A 23,691-nucleotide genomic window follows, 5' to 3' on the forward strand; every position below is an offset into this window, starting at 1 on the left:
AACTGTTTGACCACAGTGTTGGGTACATGCTCCAGGAGGATGCCCAGCGTTTGGAAGGCTCTGATGATGATACTGAGCTCGATGAAGGCAGTAACATGAGCACGGACAGAGGGGGTGCCCAAGAAGGACAGCAATCTGGCAGTCATGCTCCCCCTGCTGCAGCATACTGCCAGGTTTGCTCCAGTGATGAGGAGGGAGGGGATGATGAGGTCACTGACTCAACGTGGGTGCCTGATAGGAGAGAGGAGGAGGACGAGGAGGAGGAGGCGGCACATCACCAACGAGGCAGGATGCCCTCCAGGGGCCAGCCTAAGGGCAGCACATTGACTGCATTACACCCCAAAGCTCCACATGTGCAGGGCGCTGCAGTCTCTGCGCGTTATTCAAAAAGTTCTTTGGTGTGGGCCTTTTTTGAGACGAGTGCATCAGATCGCACCGCTGCTATTTGCAACATATGTCTCAAGCGTATCTCACATGGCCAAAACATCTCCCGCTTGGGTACCACATGCTTGACCAGACATATGTTGACCTGCCATGCAGTTCGTTGGCAAGCGTATCTAAAAGACCCACACCAAAGAACAAAGAGGACCTCTCCTTGCTCCTCATCAGCTGAGATTTCCAACCCCACTAGACCTTCAGTCCTCTCTGAGACCTGCACTGAGAGGAATGAAGGTGTAGAATTAGGTGTGTCACAGCCAAGTACTTGTGGGCAATCTGATTTTGGTACACCGACGTCAGATTGTACCAGGCAAATTTCCCTGCCCCAGCTGCTGCAGCGCCGAAAGAAGTTTGCTCCCAGCCATCCACATGCCCAGCGGTTGAATGCTAGCTTGGCAAAATTGCTAGCACTTCAACTGCTGCCTTTTCAGTTGGTAGACTCTGCCCCCTTCCGTGAGTTTGTGGAATGTGCGGTTCCTCAGTGGCAGGTACCCAAACGCCACTTTTTCTCACGGAAGGCGATTCCGGCTCTCTACCAGCATGTGGAAGGCAATGTCCATGCCTCGCTGGACAGGGCGGTCAGTGGTAAGGTGCATATTACCGCTGACTCATGGTCCAGCAGGCATGGACAGGGACGTTACCTAAGTTTAACGGCGCATTGGGTGACTCTGCTGGCAGCTGGGAAGGATGCAGGACAAGGTGCAGTAGTGTTGGAGGTTGTTGCGCCACCACGCCTCCAAAATGCTAATGATTGTGACACACCTCTCTCCTCCACCCCCTCCTCTTCTTCTTACTCCATGGCCTCTTCCTCGGAACCAGCGGTGCTCCGTAGTCGTTCAAGGGGCTACGCAAGTACGCAGGCCAAAAGATGCCATGCGGTGCTTGAGCTGGTGTGCTTGGGGGACAGGAGCCACACTGGGGCAGAGGTTCTGTCAGCTCTGCAGGGGCAGGTTCAGAGGTGATTGACGCCACGCCAACTTAAGGCAGGAATGGTGGTTTGCGACAATGGCACCAACCTCCTCTCTGCCCTCCGACAGGGACAAATGACCCATGTGCCCTGTTTGGCTCACATCCTTAACTTGGTGGTGCAGCGGTTCTTGGGCAGGTACCCGGGCTTACAGGATGTCCTGAGGCAGGCCAGGAAAGTCTGTGTGCATTTCCGCCGGTCATATAATGCCAGTGCTCAGCTGACGGACCTCCAAAAGGAGTTTAACCTGCCCAAGAACCGCCTAATCTGTGACATGCCCACCAGGTGGAACTCAACGTTGGCCATGCTGCAGCGGCTGCACACGCAGCAGAGGGCCATCAATGAGTACCTGTGCGACTATGGCACCAGGACAGGGTCAGGGGAGCTTGGTTTTTTTTCCCCACGCCAGTGGGCCATGATCAGGGATGCATGCACTGTCCTGTCACCATTTGAGGAGGCCACGAGGATGCTGAGCAGTGACAGTGCATGCATCAGTGACACTGTCCCCCTTGTCCACCTGTTGGAGCACACGCTGCGTGGAATAATGGACAGGGCACTTGAGGCAGAACAGAGGCAGGAAGAGGAGGACTTCCTTAGCTCTCAAGGCCCCCTTTATCCAGACAGTGTTCCTGCATGCCCGCCGATCACACAGGAAGAGGACGAGGAGGAGGAGGAGGAGGAAGATTGTGTCAGTATGGAGGTGGAGCCTGGCACTCAGCATCAGCAGCAGTCTTTAAGGGATCAGTCCCAAGAAACACATGGACTTGTACGTGGCTGGGAGGAGGTGGCTGCGGACCATGTCGTCCTTAGTGACCCAGAGGACTCCGGACCGAATGCCTCAGCAAACCTACGCTGCATGGCCTCCCTGATCCTGCAAAGCCTGCGTAAGGATCCTCCTATTCGTGGTATCAAGGAGAAGGACCAATACTGGCTGGCAACCCTCCTTGATCCACGTTACAAGGGTAAGGTTGCGGACCTTATCTTGCCATCGCAGAGGGAGCAGAGGATGAAACATCTTCGGGAGGCCTTGGAGAAAGGTCTGTGCAACGCGTTCCCAGAGACTGGGAGGTTACAAACTCCTGTTTCTGGACAACGTGTTGCTGAGGCTTCGGTCAGTCAAAGAAGGAGCGGTGGAGAAGGTGGCCGTCTGACCGATGCGTTCAGACAATTTTTTGGTCCGCAGCCCCAAGGTATGATCGGTTCCAGCAACCATCGCCAGCGTCTGTTTTACATGGTGCAGGAATACCTAGGGGCAAGATCAGACTTGGACACCTTTCCCACCGAAAATCCTCTGGGTTACTGGGTCTTGAGGATGGATCACTGGCCAGAGCTTGCACAGTATGCAATTGAGCTACTGGCCTGTCCTGCATCCAGCGTTCTTTCGGAACGCACATTCAGTGCTGCTGGAGGCGTGGTAACCGATCACAGGGTGCGTCTGTCCACTGACTCGGTCGATCGACTGACCTTCATAAAAATGAATCAGTCTTGGATCACCACCAGCTACCAAGCACCTGATGCTGATGTAACCGAATAATTTTTTTTGAAATCTCAGATCCCTTCAAAGACTGCCTATGCTGATGCTGAGTGACTATCCCTGAGTAATTATCCTCTTCCTCCTCAATCATCACGCTGATAGCTTGTAAGAACATTTTTGGTTCTGGGCGCCACCACCAGTGCCTAAGGCACAATTTTTCAGCCCCTGTTTAACAGGGGCGTGTAATTACAAATTTTGATGTAATACTTTGCAGCAGGGCTCGTTCCTGCATTCCAACTAGAGTGTCTGTGAGGGGTTGCAGTGTTGTGGCACCAGCACCAGTGCCTAAGGCCCATTTTTTCTGCCCCTGTTTAACAGGGGCGTGTAATTACAATTTTTGATGCAATACTTTGCAGCAGGGCTCGTTCCTGCGTTCCAACTAGAGTGTCTGTGAGGGGTTGCAGTGTTGTGGCACCAGCACCAGTGCCTAAGGCCCATTTTTTCTGCCCCTGTTTAACAGGGGCGTGTAATTACAATTTTTGATGCAATACTTTGCAGCAGGGCTCGTTCCTGCGTTCCAACTAGAGTGTCTGTGAGGGGTTGCAGTGTTGTGGCACCAGCACCAGTGCCTAAGGCCCAATTTTTCAGCCCTTGTTTAACAGGGGTGTGTAATTACAATTTTTGATGCAATACTTTGCAGCAGGGCTCGTTCCTGCGTTCCAACTAGAGTGTCTGTGAGGGGTTGCAGTGTTGTGGCACCAGCACCAGTGCCTAAGGCCTAATTTTTCAGCTCCTGTTCAACAGGGGCATGTAATTACAATTCTTGATCTAATATTTCACAGCAGGGCCCTGTGAGGGCTTACAGTGTTGTGGCCACAGCAACACCTAAGGCCCAAATTTATGCTGAGTATATAGGGCAGGACCCTACTTTCAAACAACTAACTTACAAACGACTCCTACTTGCAAACGGAAGGAGACAACAGGAAGTGAGATGAAATCTACCCCTAGGAAGGGAAATTCTCTCCTGTAAGAGTTAATATGGGAAAAACATTTCTCCTTTCCACTGATGCTTTCCAATCCATTGGGACAAAAAGTGAGGTGAAATCTTCTGAAGAGGAGGAAAGACAGCAAAACAAATGTCACAGGGGTGATAACCCTTCCCTATGTTTTCCAAAAAGCTTAAAAAAGATTTTTTGGCTGGAGCTAAACATGTTAAAAATGTACCCGTTCAAAATTACAAAGAGATTCTACTTAACAACAAACCTACAGTCCCTGTCTTGTTTGCACCGCCTGTATACTGCTGTTCAGAGTATATAGGGCCTGGTGGCCCCACACCTTTCCTTATTTTAATTTGGGTGTGGGGTTCCCCTTAATATCCATACAAGACCCAAAGGGCCTGGTAATGGACTGGGGGGTACCCATGCCATTTGTCTCACTGATTTTCATCCATATTGCCAGGACCCGACATTACATTAAACCCGCAAGCAGTTTTAAATGAGATTTTTTCCTTTAAAAATGACATTTGGTGCAGGGACTGTTCTAAACACGGGAAACACGCGTCACTTTACAGGCATACTATAGACACCCCTCAGGTACGATATTTAAAGGAATATTTCACTTTTTTTTTTTTTACTTTAAGCATCATTAAAATCACTGCTCCCGAAAAAACGGCCGTTTTTAAAAGTTTTTTTTGCATTGATACATGTCCCCTGGGGTAGGACCCGGGTCCCCAAACCCTTTTTAGGACAATACCATGCAAATTAGTTTTTAAAATGAGCACTTTTGATTTCGAACGTTCGAGTCCCATAGACGTCAATGGGGTTCTAACGTTCGTGCGAACTTTCGGTCCGTTCACAGGTTCTGGTGCGAACCGAACCGGGGGGTGTTCGGCTCATCCCTAATGCTGGCTATCAAGCTGAGGACATCTAGTGGCAGAAAAATGTACTGTGGGGGGAAAAATCTCTGGATTGAAGCTGAGAATTGCAGCAAAAGCAGGTTTTATTTCATCTTTTAATGGGCTATTTGGTTTTAATGTATCTTGTTCTTTTTATCTGGAGGTCTGCATTAAATAATCCTAGAACTGTACCATAAACGGTCCTCCACGGTTCAGTTATTCTAAAATAAAGAGGCTGAAATACCTTGATGCCCTCGAGTATTCTTCACAACCACAGGGTACCCAAGAGGCTCTGAAGCATCGATCATTTTTGAAAATTCTTCATGGCCACCTAAAACGTTAGAAAAAGAAAATTTGTATTACAAACAAAAACAAATCACAACAATGACTATACAACAAGAGGATACATTAGGGTGTGAGAAACCATGTTTAAAGCCCATCTCCAGGCAAATACTGTTCCCTTTATCTACCTCCAACCCCCTTCCAACCATTTACATTTAGCAATGCCTCTCCTGGGAGTGAAGACCAGGGATCCATGCTGACTAGACCCATGATGGGACATCATCCTACGGCTGATATTAGAATCTTAGAATACCGTCCCACTGGACAGCTACTCTGAGTGACTTTGCAGAATGCTTGCTTTATGGACATTCAGCCCTAAACACGAGTACAGCGTTAAGCCCTGTCTAGTCCCAGCAACTTTCAGCCTGTCATTTGACTTTGATAGGCTTTAGGCAGCAGGGCCGAACATTGCCGCTGGGCCTCCAGGCTCACTAAGGCTGCATTCACTTTCACGTGGCGGAAAAATTTGTGATTTACACGCAATTTTGCGTGTTGCATGGGCCCAGCCCATTCACTTCAATAGGGTCCGTATGTGTGTTTTTCACCCAAAAAGAAGCTCCTGCTCCTTTTGGGTGAGAAGCTTCATTTTTAAAGGTGTGGATTGCCACGCGGTCCTGTCGTATGACAATCATGGCAGAATCACATCACGGGGTGCCATTAAAGTGTTACTAAACCCAGGGCCCTGCAGTCACTATATCTGGTCTCCCACAGTACACAGAACATGGAAATGCAATTATTTTAGTAATAATAAACTGCTAAATACCTTTTCTCATCAGCAGTATATAGCAGTCTTGTGACTTCTATCAGTCTTTGGTTAAAGCTTGTAGGAGGAGTTTTGATTCTCCTGACTGTCCTATGAGGCTGCAGGACCCCTGACCCTCTGTCTAGACAGTGCTGATTGGCCCTGTGCTGATCACATTCTCCCCCCCCCCCCAAGAAAACTCTCTAGCAATACACACCAAACTGAGCATGTGCAGAGTGCACCCAAGGTTCTGTTCTATCAGCAGATGGATTGGAGACAATAAAAGAAGGGGAGGATCAGAGAAGTCAGGATCAAACAGCCTTTTTAGACAATGCAAAGGATTAACCCCTTAGGATCCACAGTGAGTATAACAAACATGCTTTACTGCATATACAGACTGATTTTACTGTTGTGGGTTTAGTAACACTTTAATGCCCCGTACACACGATCGGACATTCTGACAACAAAACCGTGGAATTTTGTTTGAAGGTTGTTGGCTCCAACTTGTCTTGCATACACACGGTCACACAAATGTTGGCCAACAATTACGAACGTGGGAACGTGGTGACGTACAAGACGTACGACGAGCCGAGAAAAAGGAAGTTCAATAGCCAGTGCGGCTCCCTTTGGGCTCCTTCTGCTTGATTCCGAGCATGCGTGAACTTTTGTGCGGCGGATTTGTGTACACACGATCGGAAAGTCCGACAACAAAGTTTTGTTGGCGGAAAATTTGAGAACCTGCTAGCCAACATTTGTTGGCGGAAAGTCCGCCAACAAATGTTCGATGGAGCGTACACACAATCAGACTTTCAGCTAACAAGCTCACATCCAACATTTCCCGTCGGAAAAGTTTGATCGTGTGTACGCAGAATAAGGTATAATGGCACCCAAACACACACTGCAGGTTGTGCAGGGATCGCCATGTAATTCTGCTCCTGATTCCAAATTGCGAAGTATAAATGGAGCCGCCGTCATTGGCCGTACACAAGCTAAATGCCATCTGCACATACTGTATGTTTGAACGAGTACTTTGTGTTAGCTGTTGTTTTTGTACATGTTAAGCTTGCCATTCATAGAACGTTCTGTAAACCGAACACTTCATATTCCTGATATGTGCCTGCTGTACCATGTACTTGTATGATAAAGTCTCCGTCTCTCTTTGTATTGATTCCTTTGTGTCTCCTCCTCACCTTACTTTTACCTTTCTTTCCTGTCTTGCTTTCTGCTCTCATTCTTTTGATGGGTTTTTCAGCTCTCTTTAGCTGCCTATTGGTGTCCAGGACTACCTACTAAGGGATCTTTGACATACATGTCCTGGCTACTTTGCCATTTTTGGGGTTTTCCCCACAATACATATATGTTTTGTTTAGGTTAGATGTGCCTATTTGAGAAGGAGGCCCTCCCTCCTTCGCCTATGCTGTGTAAGTATATGTTCTCTGGGTTGCCAGTCATAGTCCCTGCATGGACGGACTAGGTGTATTTGTATTTCTGTATATTTTTGAATAAGAAAATGAATAAGATTGAAATTGAATAAGAAAATTAATATAGTTGCACAAGACATAATTGTAAATTAAAAGTTATACAAAAAACACCCTGAAAATAACATCAGCTGTAGCGATTGTTACAAGTGAAAGCTCTGACATGTTTCGATTCCAAAAAACTTCATCAGGGGATGTCGATTTTGGTAATATATCGGAAGACCAGTTATTGAAGTAGCTGTGGTCCACAGTGTGGGTAGCGTGCGAATCGCACACAAAAGGCACAGAGGACGCCCAAAGAAACCTCCTAATGGCTATATGAATTGTAGAATATGTTGCTACCCCAACACTACATAAGGATAGTAAAGGCATCTATATGCCATCAAAAAGTACTATTTGGAGAGGACTGAAGTCAGCAAAGTCTGACAAGTCAGCAAACTAACGGTAACAAAGGCAAAAATTGTCAAAGGGTCAAAATGGCCATCAGTTCTCAAATGCTGCTGTTTGTACAGAGTAGCCACTGAACACTGACTCGACCCATGCTGAATCTACCAGGGATCTTTCCTCACTTTTTTAGATTTAATAGAGTTAAAAAAGGACAGAAACTTTTTGAAGAACCCTCGTATATCTCCTGATGAAGATTATTGGAATCGAAACGTGTCAGAGTTTTCACTTGTAACATACAGCCCTTTGCTACAGCTGATGTTGTTTGCAGGGTTGTTTTTGTATCATTTTTAATCTACAATTATTTCTTGTGCAACTATATCAATTTTAATCATTGTTTATTAAACTTGAATATTTTGTTTCTGTGGTTTCTTTTTGGTGCTGAAAAAATCCCATCGTTGCAGATTATCGTTCCACCATGTATTAGGGAAGTGACGCCTTAATTATTAGAAGGGATCTATTTTTAATTCTTTTTTTTAAATTCAACTAGTTTATGGCCAGGTTTAGTCTTTTACATTTGATTGCATTTGAGACCATAAATTAATTGAGCTCACTGTGTCTTCAACATTCAGGGTAAATCATTATCTCTATGGATTGTATCTGCTACTACATTATTGCCGTTTATGGCGCCAGGGCCTATTGCAATAATTTCCCCTTTACCACCGTATTGTCTGATTGTGTTATACTGGGAGCTTCACCGCTGCATACTGTACATGTTTACTGTATACAAAAAAACACATAAAAGACATTTAACCTCCCTGGCGGTATGATTATTTCGGATTTTAGGTGCTGAAAGCAGTACAATTATTTTGCATGGAAATTTGGCGTTTTATATTGTAGGTCTGTAATTCTTAACAATAAAACACTTAAATCTGTCCAAACAAGAGTCTAGTAGATATCCCGGGTATGATAAAGTTTGAAACACAAAAACATAAATTATAATATAATAAATAAAAATAAATAACTAAAAAAAATAAAAATAAATAGTAATAAAATACATTTCCCCACGATTCACTATCGCTCAATTCTGCAAGTGTTCTAATTTATTATCGCTGTTTTCTAGCTGGTCTAAAGCCACTTTTGACGTAAAGGGACACTTTTTGGTTGCTATGGACAATCTCCAGTTTCCAGGCAGAAAGAACAGTATATATCACATAAAACTGCATGCAGGGCATAGGACAAAGCACTGGGGACAAAAGGGATGTGAAATAATTTCATACAGTACTGTAATCTGTAAGATTACAGTACTGTATGTGTTATGATTTTTACTTTTTTTTTAATTTGCCGCCAGGCTCCGCCCCCGTGCGTCGCGACGCTCGCAGGGAACGGAGCCTGGCAAGGAGAGGCTTCAGAGGAGGACTGAGCCCACGGACACTGCGGGGGACATCGCAGGATCCGGGGACAAGGTAAGTAAAGCCACACCAGGATCCTGCGATGTAATCCCGAGTTTGGCTAGGGGTTACCGCTAATGGTCCTGAATTTTAACCCCGAACCACACTCGGGAAAACCACCAGGGAGGCTACAAAAAGGCGCATTTAGCTACCACTGCCTTTTTAAAGCCAAACCCAAGGTATGATTTGTATTGCATATTGACATTGGGCAAGCTTGGCACAAATGTAGCACCCTCCCAGATAGGCCTCTAGGTTTAGTTAGCAAATTTAGTTCTGTGGCTCTCCTGTATTCTGCAGAGCAGCATGGGATTGCTTTGCGCTGCTCTGAGCTCCACAGGCTGAAAGTTTAAATTGCTTCCCCCTGTCTTTTGGAGGCTTTCAGAAGAAAGTGGGTGGGAGAGTCAAATGAGCAACCTGAGTATTTATACAGCTCCAGCCAATCCCTGGGGAGGTGTGCCCAGATGGTGGTTGGGGAGTGCAAAAATAGTTTGAGCAGGTTTCTTCCCTAGGGGTAGTCCAGCTGAAGATCCTACCTATCTCATTGAGGTCTCATCTGTGCATATGAGAGGGCCTATTCTCCTTCTAATCCTATGAGAGCTGGAAGAGGGGTTTCACTGAGGATCCGATCTTGAAGTTTCACAGTGTAGCCTGTCTGCCTGAATATGAGGAAGACATGCAAGTCCTGAGCACTCTATGAGTACTGATGTAAGAGAGAGGGATTCTAGTGACTGTTGCAGCTGTTAAAAACTGGTGCACTGAAGCCTCGTACACACAATTGGACTTTCCGACAACAAAACCGCAGAATTTTGTCCGAAGGGCGTTAGCTCAAACTTGTCTCGCATACACACGGCCACACAAATGTTGGCCAACAAATATGAACGTAGTGACGTACTATGTTGTTTTTCAGCTCTTTAGCGCCACCCCTTGGGCTCCTTCTGCTAATTTTGTGTTAGTAGAAGTTTGGTGAGTGTTGATTCGTGCTTTTCTTTTCGCGCTTTTCATTTAGCGCTTTTCAGTTCGCGTTTTTCAGTTCGTTTCTGAATGGCCGTTCGTCAAGCAGTCATGTTGCGGAATCGGAGGAGATAACGTGTTATTTATTAGTGGCCTTGGAGTTATTGCTTTGACATTTTTTTTTTTGTTGAATAATGATTTGATTTGGTGTATTTTCTATATTTTTGGATGCATAGAATGTACTTTTTGGTTAAGTTCTGTTGGCTGATAGTTGATAGTCTAATTTTATTTGTTTTCTTTTTTTTTTAATGCACAATAAAAGAAATTGTGGAGAATAATACTTGGCTATGTGTTTTACTTCAAATGACAGTTTGGGAGTCAGCAGTTACATTTTAGAAAATACAATGTAAAATTAACAAGGGACACCAACATAGTTGTATCTTTGATCTTAAAAACTACGGGATATGGTGTTGTGGTAACTTGCCCAAATAAAAAAAAATCATAATGATATTATTCTTGATATCACTAGAAAAAAAAGCCTTTGAAAATTAGTTTGCAATAACTCCATCAGTATCACCAGCAAAGCAGCTTCATTATTATCCCATTAAAGAAGAAGAGAATTGTGCGCTGCATCTCGAGATTTCATAATTTGCTGTGTCAGGAATGTTAATTCTCCATTACAAACACTAGTTTACAAGACCGACCGCTTCTGGCTCGTCCTTGCTTCTGAGCATGTGCCTGTTTGTACTTTGGACTTTTGTCCGACGGACTTGTGTACACACGATTGGAAAATACGACAACACACATTTGTTGGCAGAAAATTTGAAAACATGCTAGCCAACATTTGTTGGCGGAAAATCTGATGGAGCATACACACGGTCGGATTTTCCACCAACAGCCTGACATCAAACATTTCCCATCGGAAAGTCCGATCGTATGTATGGGGCTTAAGGCTTGCCTGGCCTGGAACATTCTCCAAAAAAAGTGTGTGGTCCCTTTAAACATAAAATAAATCTTACATTGCAATCAATACATAAAGTGCAAACAAAGGCAATGTGCAAAAAACAATGCACATTGCCTTTGCTTGCACTTTATATATTGATTGCAATGTAAGATGTATTTTATTTTTAAAGAAAGAACGCTTTATTTTTTTTTGAGGATTTCCTAGTTTGCCCAGTGTCGGGAATATATAGGCTGCAGCGGTGCCATCAGGTTTATTTATTTAAACCTTGAATCAGGGTGCATCGAGCGCAAGAAATATATATAGCAGTGGACGTTGCCGTAGGACAGAGGTTGGTATCAGTAAGGCAGTGGATGGTGTCAGTCAGTAGAGCAGTAGATGGTGGTCGTAGTTTTTTATTTTTATTATTTTTTATTTTTATTATTTTTTTAACCAAAGACTTTCCACCGCATATACTGTATACTGCAGCAGGGCGGTGCCATTGCACGAAACAACGTACCTGTACATTGTTTCGTGTAATAGATACTGTGGGCGCGCGTGCATGACCGCTGCATGGAGGGGGAGCCAATCCGCGGGTCCGGCGGACCCGATGTCCACTGGCCACCCGCGATTGCGAGGATCTGCTTATGTAAACAAGGCAGATCCCTGTTCTGACAGGGAAGTACACAAAGATCTTCCTAGTAAACAGGAACAGTGATCTCTGTGTTCTTCCTGTCAGTCCATTCCCCCCACACAGTTAGAAAACACTAGCAGGGAACACACTTAACCCTTTGATTGCCCCTGATGTTAACCCCTTCCCTGCCAGTGTCATTTACACAGTGATCAGTGCATATATTTTTTTTTAGCACTGATCACTGTATTGGTGTCACTGATCCTCAAAAAGTGTCAATTAGGGTCAGATTTGTCCACTGCAATGTCGCAGTCCCGCTAAAAATGATCAAGGCCACGGTACCCGCTGATCAGCTCCCGCTGTGCATAACCATAGCAGGAACGTGTGCGCCCCCTACCCAGGAGAGCTAGATCATGTATGTATATGTGATCCGGCGCACAGCTGCCGCCCTGTAGCAGTAAAACTTCTATTGGGTGTAAAGAAAGTGGTTAAGATTTTTCAGTAAATTAGTGGCTGTCAACAGGAAATCATTCCGCAAATATGGAAGTATGTTGTTAGCACAGTTGGCTAGCAAAGTCAAAAATATTAAATTAAACGGATTTATAGGAACACTGAACTGCAGCTCATAGCAACCAATCAGGTTTTATCTTTCACTGTATGAAGTACACCTGCCAAATGGAACCTGAAATCTCATTGGTGGCTCAGTCCAATACCTTTTCCTCTGTGTTCAGAAGGTTCCATGCGTTCAGGAGACCCGTGACATACTAGAGTGGATGTGCCTGTGTGTTCTCATGGGAAAGACGAGGACGGGAGGCCCAGAACAGCCCAAAGACAGAATAAATAAACATATAAAACGTTGTAAGTGTTTCCATGCATTTTTCTGTTCACTCAGCGCTTTAGAAACATTATCTGATGGCTCTCGTCACAAGATCAAAGTGTGAAATGCAAACCACCTCGCTGGCCCCTCTGCCTCCAAGCCATACATCCATTACATAAAACATGACACCTTGGAAGACAATTTCCTTCTGCACCAGCATGTTTACATAAAAGTGGACCTGTCACCTGTACACAAAGGCTCATTGAAGTGGAACTCCGGGCAGATATAAAAGACAAAATAAATAAATGTTATAAATGCAACTAGGCTAAGTGCCTGAACTTGACTAATGGCGCGCACACACCGACGGGAAATGTTCGATGTGAGCTTGTTGTCGGAAGATCCAATCGTGTGTACGGGGCATTCGTTTCAGCCTCTTGCAGTCTCCTATACAGCAGTGCTCTGATTGGGAGAGGGAGGGGCAGAACTTGGATTACACAATCAGATGTTCTGAATACAAATGTGTTGTCAATTAACAAGCTAATATAAGGTGAGAGCAGAGTGAGCATAGAGATGACCTTATCAGTATCCTGCTGCTCCTTCACTGTCTAATCCAGTGGGGTCATTTTTTTGGGGGGGGGGGGCGGCAAACAGTTGCAGCACACCCCCCCCCCCCTGGTCAGTCGGTCAGGTCTGGAGCACTTACCTCATCTATGGTGGGCAGCGCTTTTCCTGGGCTTCACCGGCGGCTTCCCCTTCTCTCCATGGGCATCACGTTGGCGGCGGCTTCCGTTTCCTCCCTCCTTCTCGGCAGCCAATTGGGACTCTTCTCTTTTCAGCCAATCGGAAAATGAATCTCAGACCGGCATCTGATTGGCCGGGTTGAGGATCAGTGTTTCAATAGCGAATATTCATTCGATGTTGTAACACCTAGGTGGGCTCGTAGTGCACTGCTCTTCGACCCGAGCTCACCCTATTTTGAAGCCTATTAGAGCCACTGGCTCTAAGCGGGTGCTTAAAAAAAAAATAGACGCCCTCCCAGAACAACAGAGCAGTGCTGTAGCCGTCTTTCGGCTATGGCACAGTTATGAAGTGGTTAATCCATTAGTTATCCCTGTAAACACCTACTGGAAAATGATTTCATAACCGTCATAACACTTGCATTGCAAGGACTTCTCTTTTCAAGAAAAATCTAAGGATGTATTTGTAACACCCTCCTAGATAGGTCCTAGGTTTAGATAGATACATTTAGTATGTGTTTTGATAGGTAAATTTAGTTGCTACACTGTACTCAGTGTGGCTGTGATTGTTTGTTAGGTAAAAGCATAGTTTGCTCACTGTATTCAATAAAGCTGCATTCTGCTAGCTAGCAATGGTGGTCCGTCCATAAGGGATGCAGGGGCGCCGCCCCTCTAATCCATGTGCCTAGCCCCTAATCTACATAAAGAGCACATGGATTCCAATTGTTTTTTTTGTTTTTTTTAAGCACATGATTAGAGCCAGAGGCTCTAATTGGCTTAAAAAAAGGGTGGGCTCGGGGCGCAGAGCACTGTGCCGTGAGCCCACCCAGTATTGTGACAATAACGAATGAATATTCACTATCGTGTTCCTGATTCTCCTGGTGGCCAATCAGGAAGCAGGTCCTGAGACCCGTATGGCCAGGGACTCTTAGGTCCTGAGACCCGATTGGCCTAGGCATTGCCGCCTTCCCATCCATCTCCCACGGGGTGGGAAGGTCTCGTTAATTTGACGCCCCCCCAAAAAAATATTGAGCACCAGCCACCTCTGCTAGCTAGGTCTGCCTAGTGTGTTCAGCTGCTGCCAGCCTGATAGTTTCCTCTGCATCTAGAAAACTTGAGAAGTTTCTGGATGATAGGTGTTGAGCTATGCAGATAGGAGCACAAATATTGATACAGGCCTGGTCTATCACAGAGGCTCTGATGGTATGCTCTGAGACTGTATATTTTCTGTGAGCACACTAAGATCAGGGTCTTTTCCTGGAGAGGATGCTGCTATGTCTGCTGTCATGAGGCCTTAGGTAGGCGACCTGAAGGCCTGAATGCTGAGACCCTGGCGCTAAAGAGAGCTGACTGAGGGGGCCTATATGCTGAACATCTAGTCTGGTACCACTGGAGAAAGGTGTCGCTTGGAGGTTGGAAGGAGGCAACCAGCTGTTCCTTGGGCCTTGAGTGAGTACAGACCCTTGAGAGATCTTGAGGACCTTTGTGGTTTAGCTACCCCTCTGGTTCTAAATAGTCATCTGTGGGTCTAGTTAAAGGGGATACTGGCTGATGTCCTGAAGAGCTTTGTCCAAATAGTTAGCTGCTACTACTACTACTACTACTACCGCTACCTTAAAGCTGAAGTCTACTGTTTGCTACAAGGCAGCATTAACTTTAATATAGCTTGTTCTGAAGAATATCTAAGCCCTCAAGTTGTACATAGTTCTTGCTTTTTGGAGTATCCCACCTAATTCCTTCAACCCTTTCCATGTTCTCCAAAAATAAAAAGAACACCCCTAGACTGGTCATTGAAGAAACGTGTGAATGAGCCTGTATCCCTGGCTGTGGGGCAAAGATTGTGGGGAGACCTGGACAATATCCCTCCAGCTCCGACAGGAGTAGCGCTATATTTTCATAAAGCAGTGAAAGCAACTTTCACCAAACATTCAAATATTCACTGCTGGTGAATCAATCGCTGTCATTTAAACAAATTCACCAGGAAGTTTCAACCGCGGTGATAATGAAATGTCAGATTCACAACTTTATAAATATATCGCTAACCAGACATAGCTTGTCAATAAAGTATATGGGAACCCTTACCTTGTAAAACCACCCATTCCATTCAGTTCAAACCAGAAATGAAAGACAAAACATCTGTGTATATATATATATATATATATATATATATATATATATATATACACACATTAAAAACACCCTGACATAAGTGTAAGTGATTACATAACCTCTGTTCTCAGCTGCATACAGTAAGGAGCTCAGAGAGCTGAGGGAGGAGAAACTGGCCTTCCCAGTGAATGGCTGTGCGTTCTCACCACAGCTAGAAAGCTGACCACTAGGGTTGATTTACTAAAACTGGAGAGTGCAAAATCTGGTGCAGTTGTGCATGGTAGCCAATCAGCTTCTAACTTCAGCTTGTTCAATTCAATTTTGACAATAAAACCTGGCTGCTGATTGGTTTCTATGCAGAGCTGCACCAGATTATGCACTCTCCGCTTTTTTGTAAATCAACCCTACTGTGCTCTCCTGCTTAGTGTGGTCAGTTTTTATAGGAAAGCAAAGGGACTGGCAGGAACACCAGGGATTTCATACAAGTACTTGGTACAGCAGGTACATATCAGGAATATGAAATGTTGGGTTTACGTATTCTTTAACCACTTCAGCTCTGGAAGGTTTTACCCCCTTCCTGACCAGGCCATTTTTTGGGATACGGCACTGCGTTAGCATGGTCCTGCAACGATGTACCCAAATAAAATGTATGTCCATTTTTTCCTGCAAATAGAGCTTTCTTTTGGTGGTATTTGATAAAAAAAAGACCAATAATTTTGAAAAAAAAAACAATTTTTTTTATTTTCTGCTATAAAACAGATCCAAAAATCCCAAAAAGCGTATATTGATTGGTTTGTGCAAACATTATAGTGTCCACAAACTATGGGATACTTTTATGGAATTTATATTTATTTACTTATTTTTTTACTAGTTATGGTGGCGATCAGCAATTTTTTAGCGGGACTGCGACACTGCGGCGGACAAATCAGACACCTAACTGACACTTGTGACACTTTTTGGGGACCAGTAACACTAATACAGTGATCAGTGCTAAAAAAAAATGCACTGTCACTGTACTAATGACACTGGCAGGGAAGGGGTTAACATCTGGGGCAATCAAAGGGTTAAATATGTTCCCTATGAGTGCTTTCTAACTGTGGGGGATGTGCTTTCACTAAACGAAAACAGAGATCTATGTTTCTGTTTGGCAGAAACACAAGATCTCCATTTTCTTCTCTGGCAGAACGGCAATCTGCCTTGTTTACATAGGCAGACCGCTGTTCTGCCTCTCCTCAAAACGACTGTGGGTGGCCAGCAGACATTGCGTCCGCCAGAGCCGCTGATTGGCTTCTACTGTGTCCAATCACAGCGGGAGCAGGGCTCCGGTGGCGCGTATAGTGTGCCCCAGGGCCGAAGAAAGCAATAACGTAAATGTACGTAATTTTGCGCTTAAGGGCTGCCCTGCCTCAGTAAATGTATGTGGGGTGGTCCTTAGGCGGTTAAACTGCAGTGCTTTGCTTGATTTTATCTGGCCCTTGGGGCACTATTCTTCCCACTGATACAATGCACTATTCCTTCCTTTGAGACCAATGATGGGGCACTATACCTTTCACTGATGCCAACAATGGGACATTATTTTTCCCACTAATGCCAATGATGGGGTATTGTTTACGCCCAATGACACCAAGGCATTTTCTACTTACACTTGCCACAGTCCGGTGTTGTGACAAAATGACCAACCGGGCAGGTCCTGTGACATGGAATCAGCTGGAGCTCCAAACTGCGCTCACTGCGCACGCGCAGCGCTTCATACATCCCTTCACTGGCTGACGTCAGTGCACCAAGGAATTTGCCTGACAAAAGGTTCGGCTGACTAATGCACATGCGCACGGCGGAAATGAACTAACACTGATGAAATTTAAGTTCTTAAAGCGGAGTTCCACCAAAAAATGGAACTTCCGCTTTAAGTGAATGTCACCCCCTGACATGCCACATTTGGCTTGTCATTTTTTTTAGGGGGGGGGAGCGGATACCCTCTTTTAAGAGGCATCCAGCTCCCACTTCCTCCCTGGGCTCTGCGGCGCCGGAAGGAAGTTCACCTCTCCCCCCTCCCTTCGTGCAATCTTCTGGGAAACATCACAAGTCCCAGAAGATTGCCCGGCCAATCACAGCGCGCAGCACGGCTCATGCATGCGCAGTGTGTGCCCGGTTGTGAAGCCACAGCCGGGCGCCAACAGTCAGAATGCCGGCGCCGTGGAGAGGAGGGGGAGAGGAGCGAGGCTTCGTTCGCCCACATTACAGGAAAAGTCAGCAGCTGCACTTTTTGTATCTGCTGACTTTTATATGGGTGGAACTCCGCTTTAAGGCCATCTTGCTACACCTTACACTCGATGTTAACACACCTACAGTAAGCAGGCGGGGCAGCGGACATGTTGCTACACCAAACGCCGTTTTGAATTAGCAAACAGATTTCAAAAATCGAGTGAGAGAGAGTGAGCTTATCTACATAAATATATATTGGTGAAATTAGTTTGCTAATTCAAAACGGCGTTTGGTGTAGCAACATGTCCGCTGCCCCGCCTGCTTACTGTAGGTGTGATGAGGTTAAGTGTAAGGTGGAGCAAGATGGCCGTGCGTGTGCGCAGTAGTCAATCGAGCATTTTGTCAGGCGAATTCCTCCGTCCACTGACGTCAGCCACTGAAGGGATGTATGACTCGTTGCGCCTGCGCAGTGCACGCCAGTTGGAGCTCCAGCTGATTCCACGTAACAGGATGTGACGCGGGTTGTACATTCTGCCAGGTTGCTCATTTTGTCAGAACACCGGCACCCATAATGTCTGAACGTTTGGAGACCCCTGATACAGTTGCATATAAAAATGCACAAAGTGTTTCCCAGTGCTAAACCTTTCATCCAATTTCTAAATTTCTGCATTGGTGAATTTCAAAAGCCAATATAAAGTAATAGTAGTGGTTAAAAAAAAATCACTTGTGGGTTTAAAGTGGTTCTAAAGCCTAATGCCGCGCACACACGAGCGGAATGTCAGACAGAAAAAGTCAGACGGAAGCTTTTCATCGTATATTCCGATGGTGTGTGGGCCTCATCGGACTTACTCTTTCGAAAATTCTGACGGACCTAGAAATAGAACATGTTCTAAATATTTCCGACGGAACCAATTCCTATCGGGAAAACCGATCGTCTGTATGCTGTTCCGACGGACCAAAAGCAATGCATGCTCTGAAGTAGGCATGTGCAATTTGTTTCGTTCCGAATTTGTTTTTTAACGAATTTCGACAAATTCGTTAATTCGGGAATATCTGAATTAACGAAAACCCGTTTAACGAATTTTTTCCAAATATTCGTAAATTCGATAAAATTGGACATTCGTAAATTCGGGCATTCGTACATTCTTACATTCGTACATTAGTAAATTAGTGAATTCATAAATTTGTAAATTCAAAAATTCGGAAATCTGAAATAATAGTTAACTAATAATAACTTAACTATTAGTAATTACTAGTAACTTTTAAATTATAAGTATTGTAATTTCCTTTCAAATTTGGCTGTTAGTGAACGTAACACATACAAATTTATCCGAAGTTATGAATGATCAGAAAAAACGGAATGGAACGTAATGAATTGATAATAATAAATAACAATAATAACAACATTTTATTATTATTATTTATTATTAATTTGTTCCGTTCCATTTGTTTAGATGCAGCATTCGTTTTGGATAATTTGTAACTTCGGATAAATTCGTATTTGTTACGTTCACTGACAGTCAAATTTGAAAGGAAATTACAATACCTATAATTTAATAGTTAGTTACTATTTCAGATTTGTGAATTTTCGGGTTTTTGGATTTTCAAACTTCGAATTTACAAATTTCCGAATTTTCTAATTTACAAATGAACGATTTTACGAATGAACAAATGTAAAAATGTACGAATGTACGAATGAACGAATGTTCGAATTTACGAATGTACGAATGAACGCATTTACGAATTTACGAATGAACGAATTTACGAATCGCGATCATAACGAATGACCCGAAAAACGAAAAAAATATTAAACTAATGAAACGAAAACGAAAATGAACGAATTTTTTGGCTGTGCACATGTCTACTCTGAAGCAAGTACGAGACGGAAGCTATTGGCTACTGGCTATTGAACTTCAGTTTTCTAGTCCCGTCGTACGTGTTGTACGTCACCGCGTTCTGGACAGTCGGAATTTGGTGTGACCGTGTGTATGCAAGACCACCTGAGTGGAATTCCGTCGGCAAAACTGGTGGCAAAACCGGTCATGTGTACATGCATTCTATGCAGTAAGATAAAAAAAAAACCTTCTGTGCTACAAATTTCCCCCCAGCCACCCCCTCCCCCTTATTCTTACCTTAGCCCGATCCGATCCAGCTTCTGTCAATCAAATGCTGTGCCTAACGAGCAGGTGGCGGCACTGAACCGCCCGCTTTGTGTCAATAGACACAGACAGGGCAGCTCAGGAGCGAGCATGCATGGGTGCCCCTATGGAAAGCGGCTTTCCATGGAGACACTTGCCAAAGAGGAGAAGCCTGTAAAGCCGGCGGGGGACCGCAGAAGAAGAGGATTAGGGGCTGCTCTATGCAAAACCATTGCACAGAGCAGGTGAGTCTAACATATTTGTTATTTCATTTTTTTTTTTTAATTAAGGTTTAATGTCGCTTTAACAAATCTTTTTTTGCATAATTCTCCTTTAAGGGGGGCATGGCAGCGGGTGTGCCTTATGCCTACATACTTTTGCTAATACGCGTCCCTCATTCCCATCACAAAAAGTTGGGAGGTTGTCTAGGGAATAAGGAGTAATGACTATCTCACATCTGACCGTACCCTTTGTAGACACACAGACATGCAGTTCCTTTGATTGGTCGAGATTAGTGTTTGTTTCTACAGTGATGTATATTGTTAGTATCTGCCTCCTTTGTGAATAAGTAACAGGTATAGTGGAACACATACCAAAATGTCCAAACCGGTGATTCATGTCTATGGAATCTGGAGCTGAGGCAGAAACTCACCATAAGAGAAGGTATCGGGCAGAGGAATTCCATGGCCAGCTAACTCCTGAAACGTCCAGAATTTGTTTACGCAATTTAGAATGGCTTGAGAGCGATTCACCAGGCGGCAGCCCAGTTTCTCGAGGTGTCGCAGAACAGTTATATCACTATCAGACTGGACGGTAGGTGTTGGGACCCGGACCAGTATCACCTGAGGGTAGGAGGTCACTGTCTTCTTATCAACCTGCAAGCCTGAAACAGAACAAGAGGAAAGATATGAAAGAAAGCACATGGGCCAATAAAAAAAAAATAAAAAATTGAATGTTGTTTTTAATGTGAGGTTTCATTTAAATGATAACATTGTTGGATGTAATGCTGTTAAAATGTATGTAATGGCAAAACATTTTTTTAGTGTGGCCACGCCATAGTGCATGCTATAGATTAGACGTTGGATAAAAGGTTAAGTTCAGTAAAATTCTTTTGGTAATTAAACAGAGCCTTTTTGTAGCACCCTCCCAAACAGGCAGCTAGTTAGGTTAGGCAAATTTTGTTCTTTTGGCTCTGCTGTAATCAACAGCCCATCATGTGATTGCTTTGGTCTGCTGTGGGCTATGCAGGCTGTGAGTTTGATTGCTTCCCCTTGTCTTCTGGAATGTAGTGGGTGGAAGGATCAAATGAGCAGTCAGAAAATGTATGCAGCTCCAGCCAATCCCTGGGGGAAGGTGCCCAGATGGTGGCTGGGAGACTATATAAATAGTTTAGAGCTTCAGAGAGCAGGATTCTTCCCTAGGAGGAGAGGTTCCCAGCCAGAAAGGCTGCTGCCCTTCTAGGCTGTCCAGCTTAGGGTTCTGCTAGTCTCATAAAAGTCCCAGCTATGTACAGCTAGGGGGCCTATTTTGCTGTGCAAATTACTTGTGAGTTAAAGAGGGTTTTCACTGAGTATCCAGTCTGGAGGCTCCATTGAGGGAATTGTCGGCCTGAGCCTGGAGGGAGAAAGCCAAGTCCCAGGGACACTGTGAGTACAAACCTGAGAGAGGGATCCTAGTGACTGTCGCTGCTGTTAACCTCTGGTGCACTAACATTAAAAACGGTAGTAAACTACGGCAGTGTTTAAAAAAAAAACACCTGTAAGGCAATCGCATAATGTGCTAGTATGCATCGCATACTAGCACATTATGAAATGCTTCCCTTAGAACGAAGCCCTCCAGTGGCACACTGTCACCGCTGAGAGGGCTGACATCTTCCCCCAGTCTTTCTTCTGGGTTTGCAGGCTCTGGCGCTGTAAGTGGCTGGAACCACGATGACGTCACTCCTGCGCATGCGTTCAGGAGCCCTCAGTTCTGGCACAAAGCTCCGAAGGTCCTTCAGAGCGCATGTGCCGGTGACGTCAGTGGCTGCATGCAGAGTGAATATCTCCTAAACGGTGCACGTTTAGGAGATTTTCACCTTACCTACAGGTAAGCCTTATTATAGGCTTACCTGTAGGTAAAAATGACAAAGTGGGTTTTACTGTCGCTTTAAGGCTTGCATGGCCTTGGACATTACTTATGGTGTCCCAGTGCTGTTTGCTTTATGTCCTACTGCTTAAAGTGGAGCTTTAGGGTAACTAATTTAAATAGGTGGACAGGCGGGATTTTTAATGCAAAGGAGACATGCTTTGTCTGTTCTGCATTAAAAACACTTACCTGCCTGTACGCATGCGCAGGAGTGATTTCACCCCTGCTTGACCAATGACAGCGGCCGGCAATCAAGACCCGGAAGTCGACCACCTGAAGATGTCTGCGGCCAGGCGGGGGGCTCGGGTATGCTGCACCACTGGAGCTGAGATGAGTTTTGTTCCACTTTAAGGGACTGTTCTAAGAAGTAGCTTCAAAGGGAAAAGTGTCCTCACATTCATGTCAGTGTTCTGGAGTATCCCACAGTCCCATCCAATTTAATCTGCAATAAATGCTAAAAAGGCATCAGACCAAAAAGAAGCACAAAGTAGGAGAAAAGTAGGACAGAGGGCTTTGGTTGTGAAGAGGGACAGTCCTTCCAAATAAGAAACATTTGTGAGTTATTGGCCAGACCAGGGTCATTGCATGCTGCACTTTTGCATCCAGTGGCCATGCAACCATAGAACATCCAGTGCCCATGCAACCATAGGACATCCAGTGACCATGCAACCATAGGACATCCAGTGCCCATGCAACCATAGGACATCCAGTGCCCACGCAACCATAAGACATCCAGTGCCCATGCAATAATCGTGTTCCAGTGCCCATGCAACCATAAGACATCTAGTGCCCATGCAACCATAAGACATTCAGTGCCCTTGCAACCATAAGACAACCAGCGCCCATGCAACCATAAGACAACCAGTGCCCATGCAATCATCAGGCATCCAGTGCCCATGAAATCATCAGGCATCCAGTGCCCATGCAACCATAAGACATCCAGTGCCCATGCAACCATAGGACATCCAGTGCCCATGCAATCATCGGGCATCCAGTGCCCATGCAACCATAAGACATCTAGTGCCCATGCAACCATAAGACATTCAGTGCCCATGCAACCATAAGACAACCAGTGCCCATGCAACCATAAGACATTCAGTGCCCATGCAATCATCAGGCATCCAGTGTCCATGCAATCATCAGGCATCCAGTGCCCATGCAACCATCAGGCATCCAGTGCCCATGTAACCATAAGACATCCAGTGCCCATGCAACCATAGGACATCCAGTGCCCATGCAACCATAGGACATCCAGTGCCCATGCAACTATAGGACATCCAGTGCTCATGCAGCCATAGGACATCCAGTGCCCATGCAACCATAAGACATCTAGTACCCATGCAATAATTGGGCATCCAGTTCCCATGCAACCATAAGACATCCAGTGCCCATGCAATCATTAGGCATCCAGTTATACCATAAGACATCTAGTACCCATGCAATAATTGGGCATCCAGTTCCCATGCAACCATAAGACATCCAGTGCCCATGCAATCATTAGGCATCCAGTTATACCATAAGACATCTAGTGCCCATGCAATCATTGGGCATCCAGTGCCCATGCAACTATAAGACATCCAGTGCCCATGCAATCATCAGGCATCCAGTGCTCATGCAATCATAAGAATTTGTCCTTCTTTTTATAGCGAGGGGCTCCTCTGCAGTGTACATCGAGGAACTGCCTTACACACAAACACATACTAGCTCACTTCCCTCTTGTAATCTTAATGCTTCCATCAGCTGTTACTGCTCAGTGCGCAGTCATCAACAACCACTACGGCTTGCATACTATAAATACCAGCATAATAGGCGTACAGAGTGACTGCAGAGACAAGGTATAATCACTGATCCATTTCCACTCAGGAGTTT

General features: G+C 44.9%; 1 protein-coding gene across 1 annotated transcript in view; it reads right to left on the reverse strand.

Annotated features, from left to right (window-relative positions):
• RIMKLA (ribosomal modification protein rimK like family member A) overlaps window positions 1–23,691 on the reverse strand; it is a 90,547-nt gene that overhangs the window by 23,837 nt on the left and 43,019 nt on the right. Inside the window, exons 2-3 of the mRNA XM_073603360.1 lie at window positions 20,348–20,578; window positions 5,018–5,104 (exon numbers count right to left, since the gene is read on the reverse strand). Of these exons, the coding sequence (XP_073459461.1) occupies window positions 5,018–5,104; window positions 20,348–20,578 (318 nt within the window). The remainder of the gene's footprint in view (window positions 1–5,017; window positions 5,105–20,347; window positions 20,579–23,691) is intronic.

The sequence above is a fragment of the Aquarana catesbeiana genome, linkage group LG10 (assembly GCF_042186555.1).
Source record: "Aquarana catesbeiana isolate 2022-GZ linkage group LG10, ASM4218655v1, whole genome shotgun sequence".
Lineage (NCBI taxonomy): Eukaryota > Metazoa > Chordata > Amphibia > Anura > Ranidae > Aquarana > Aquarana catesbeiana.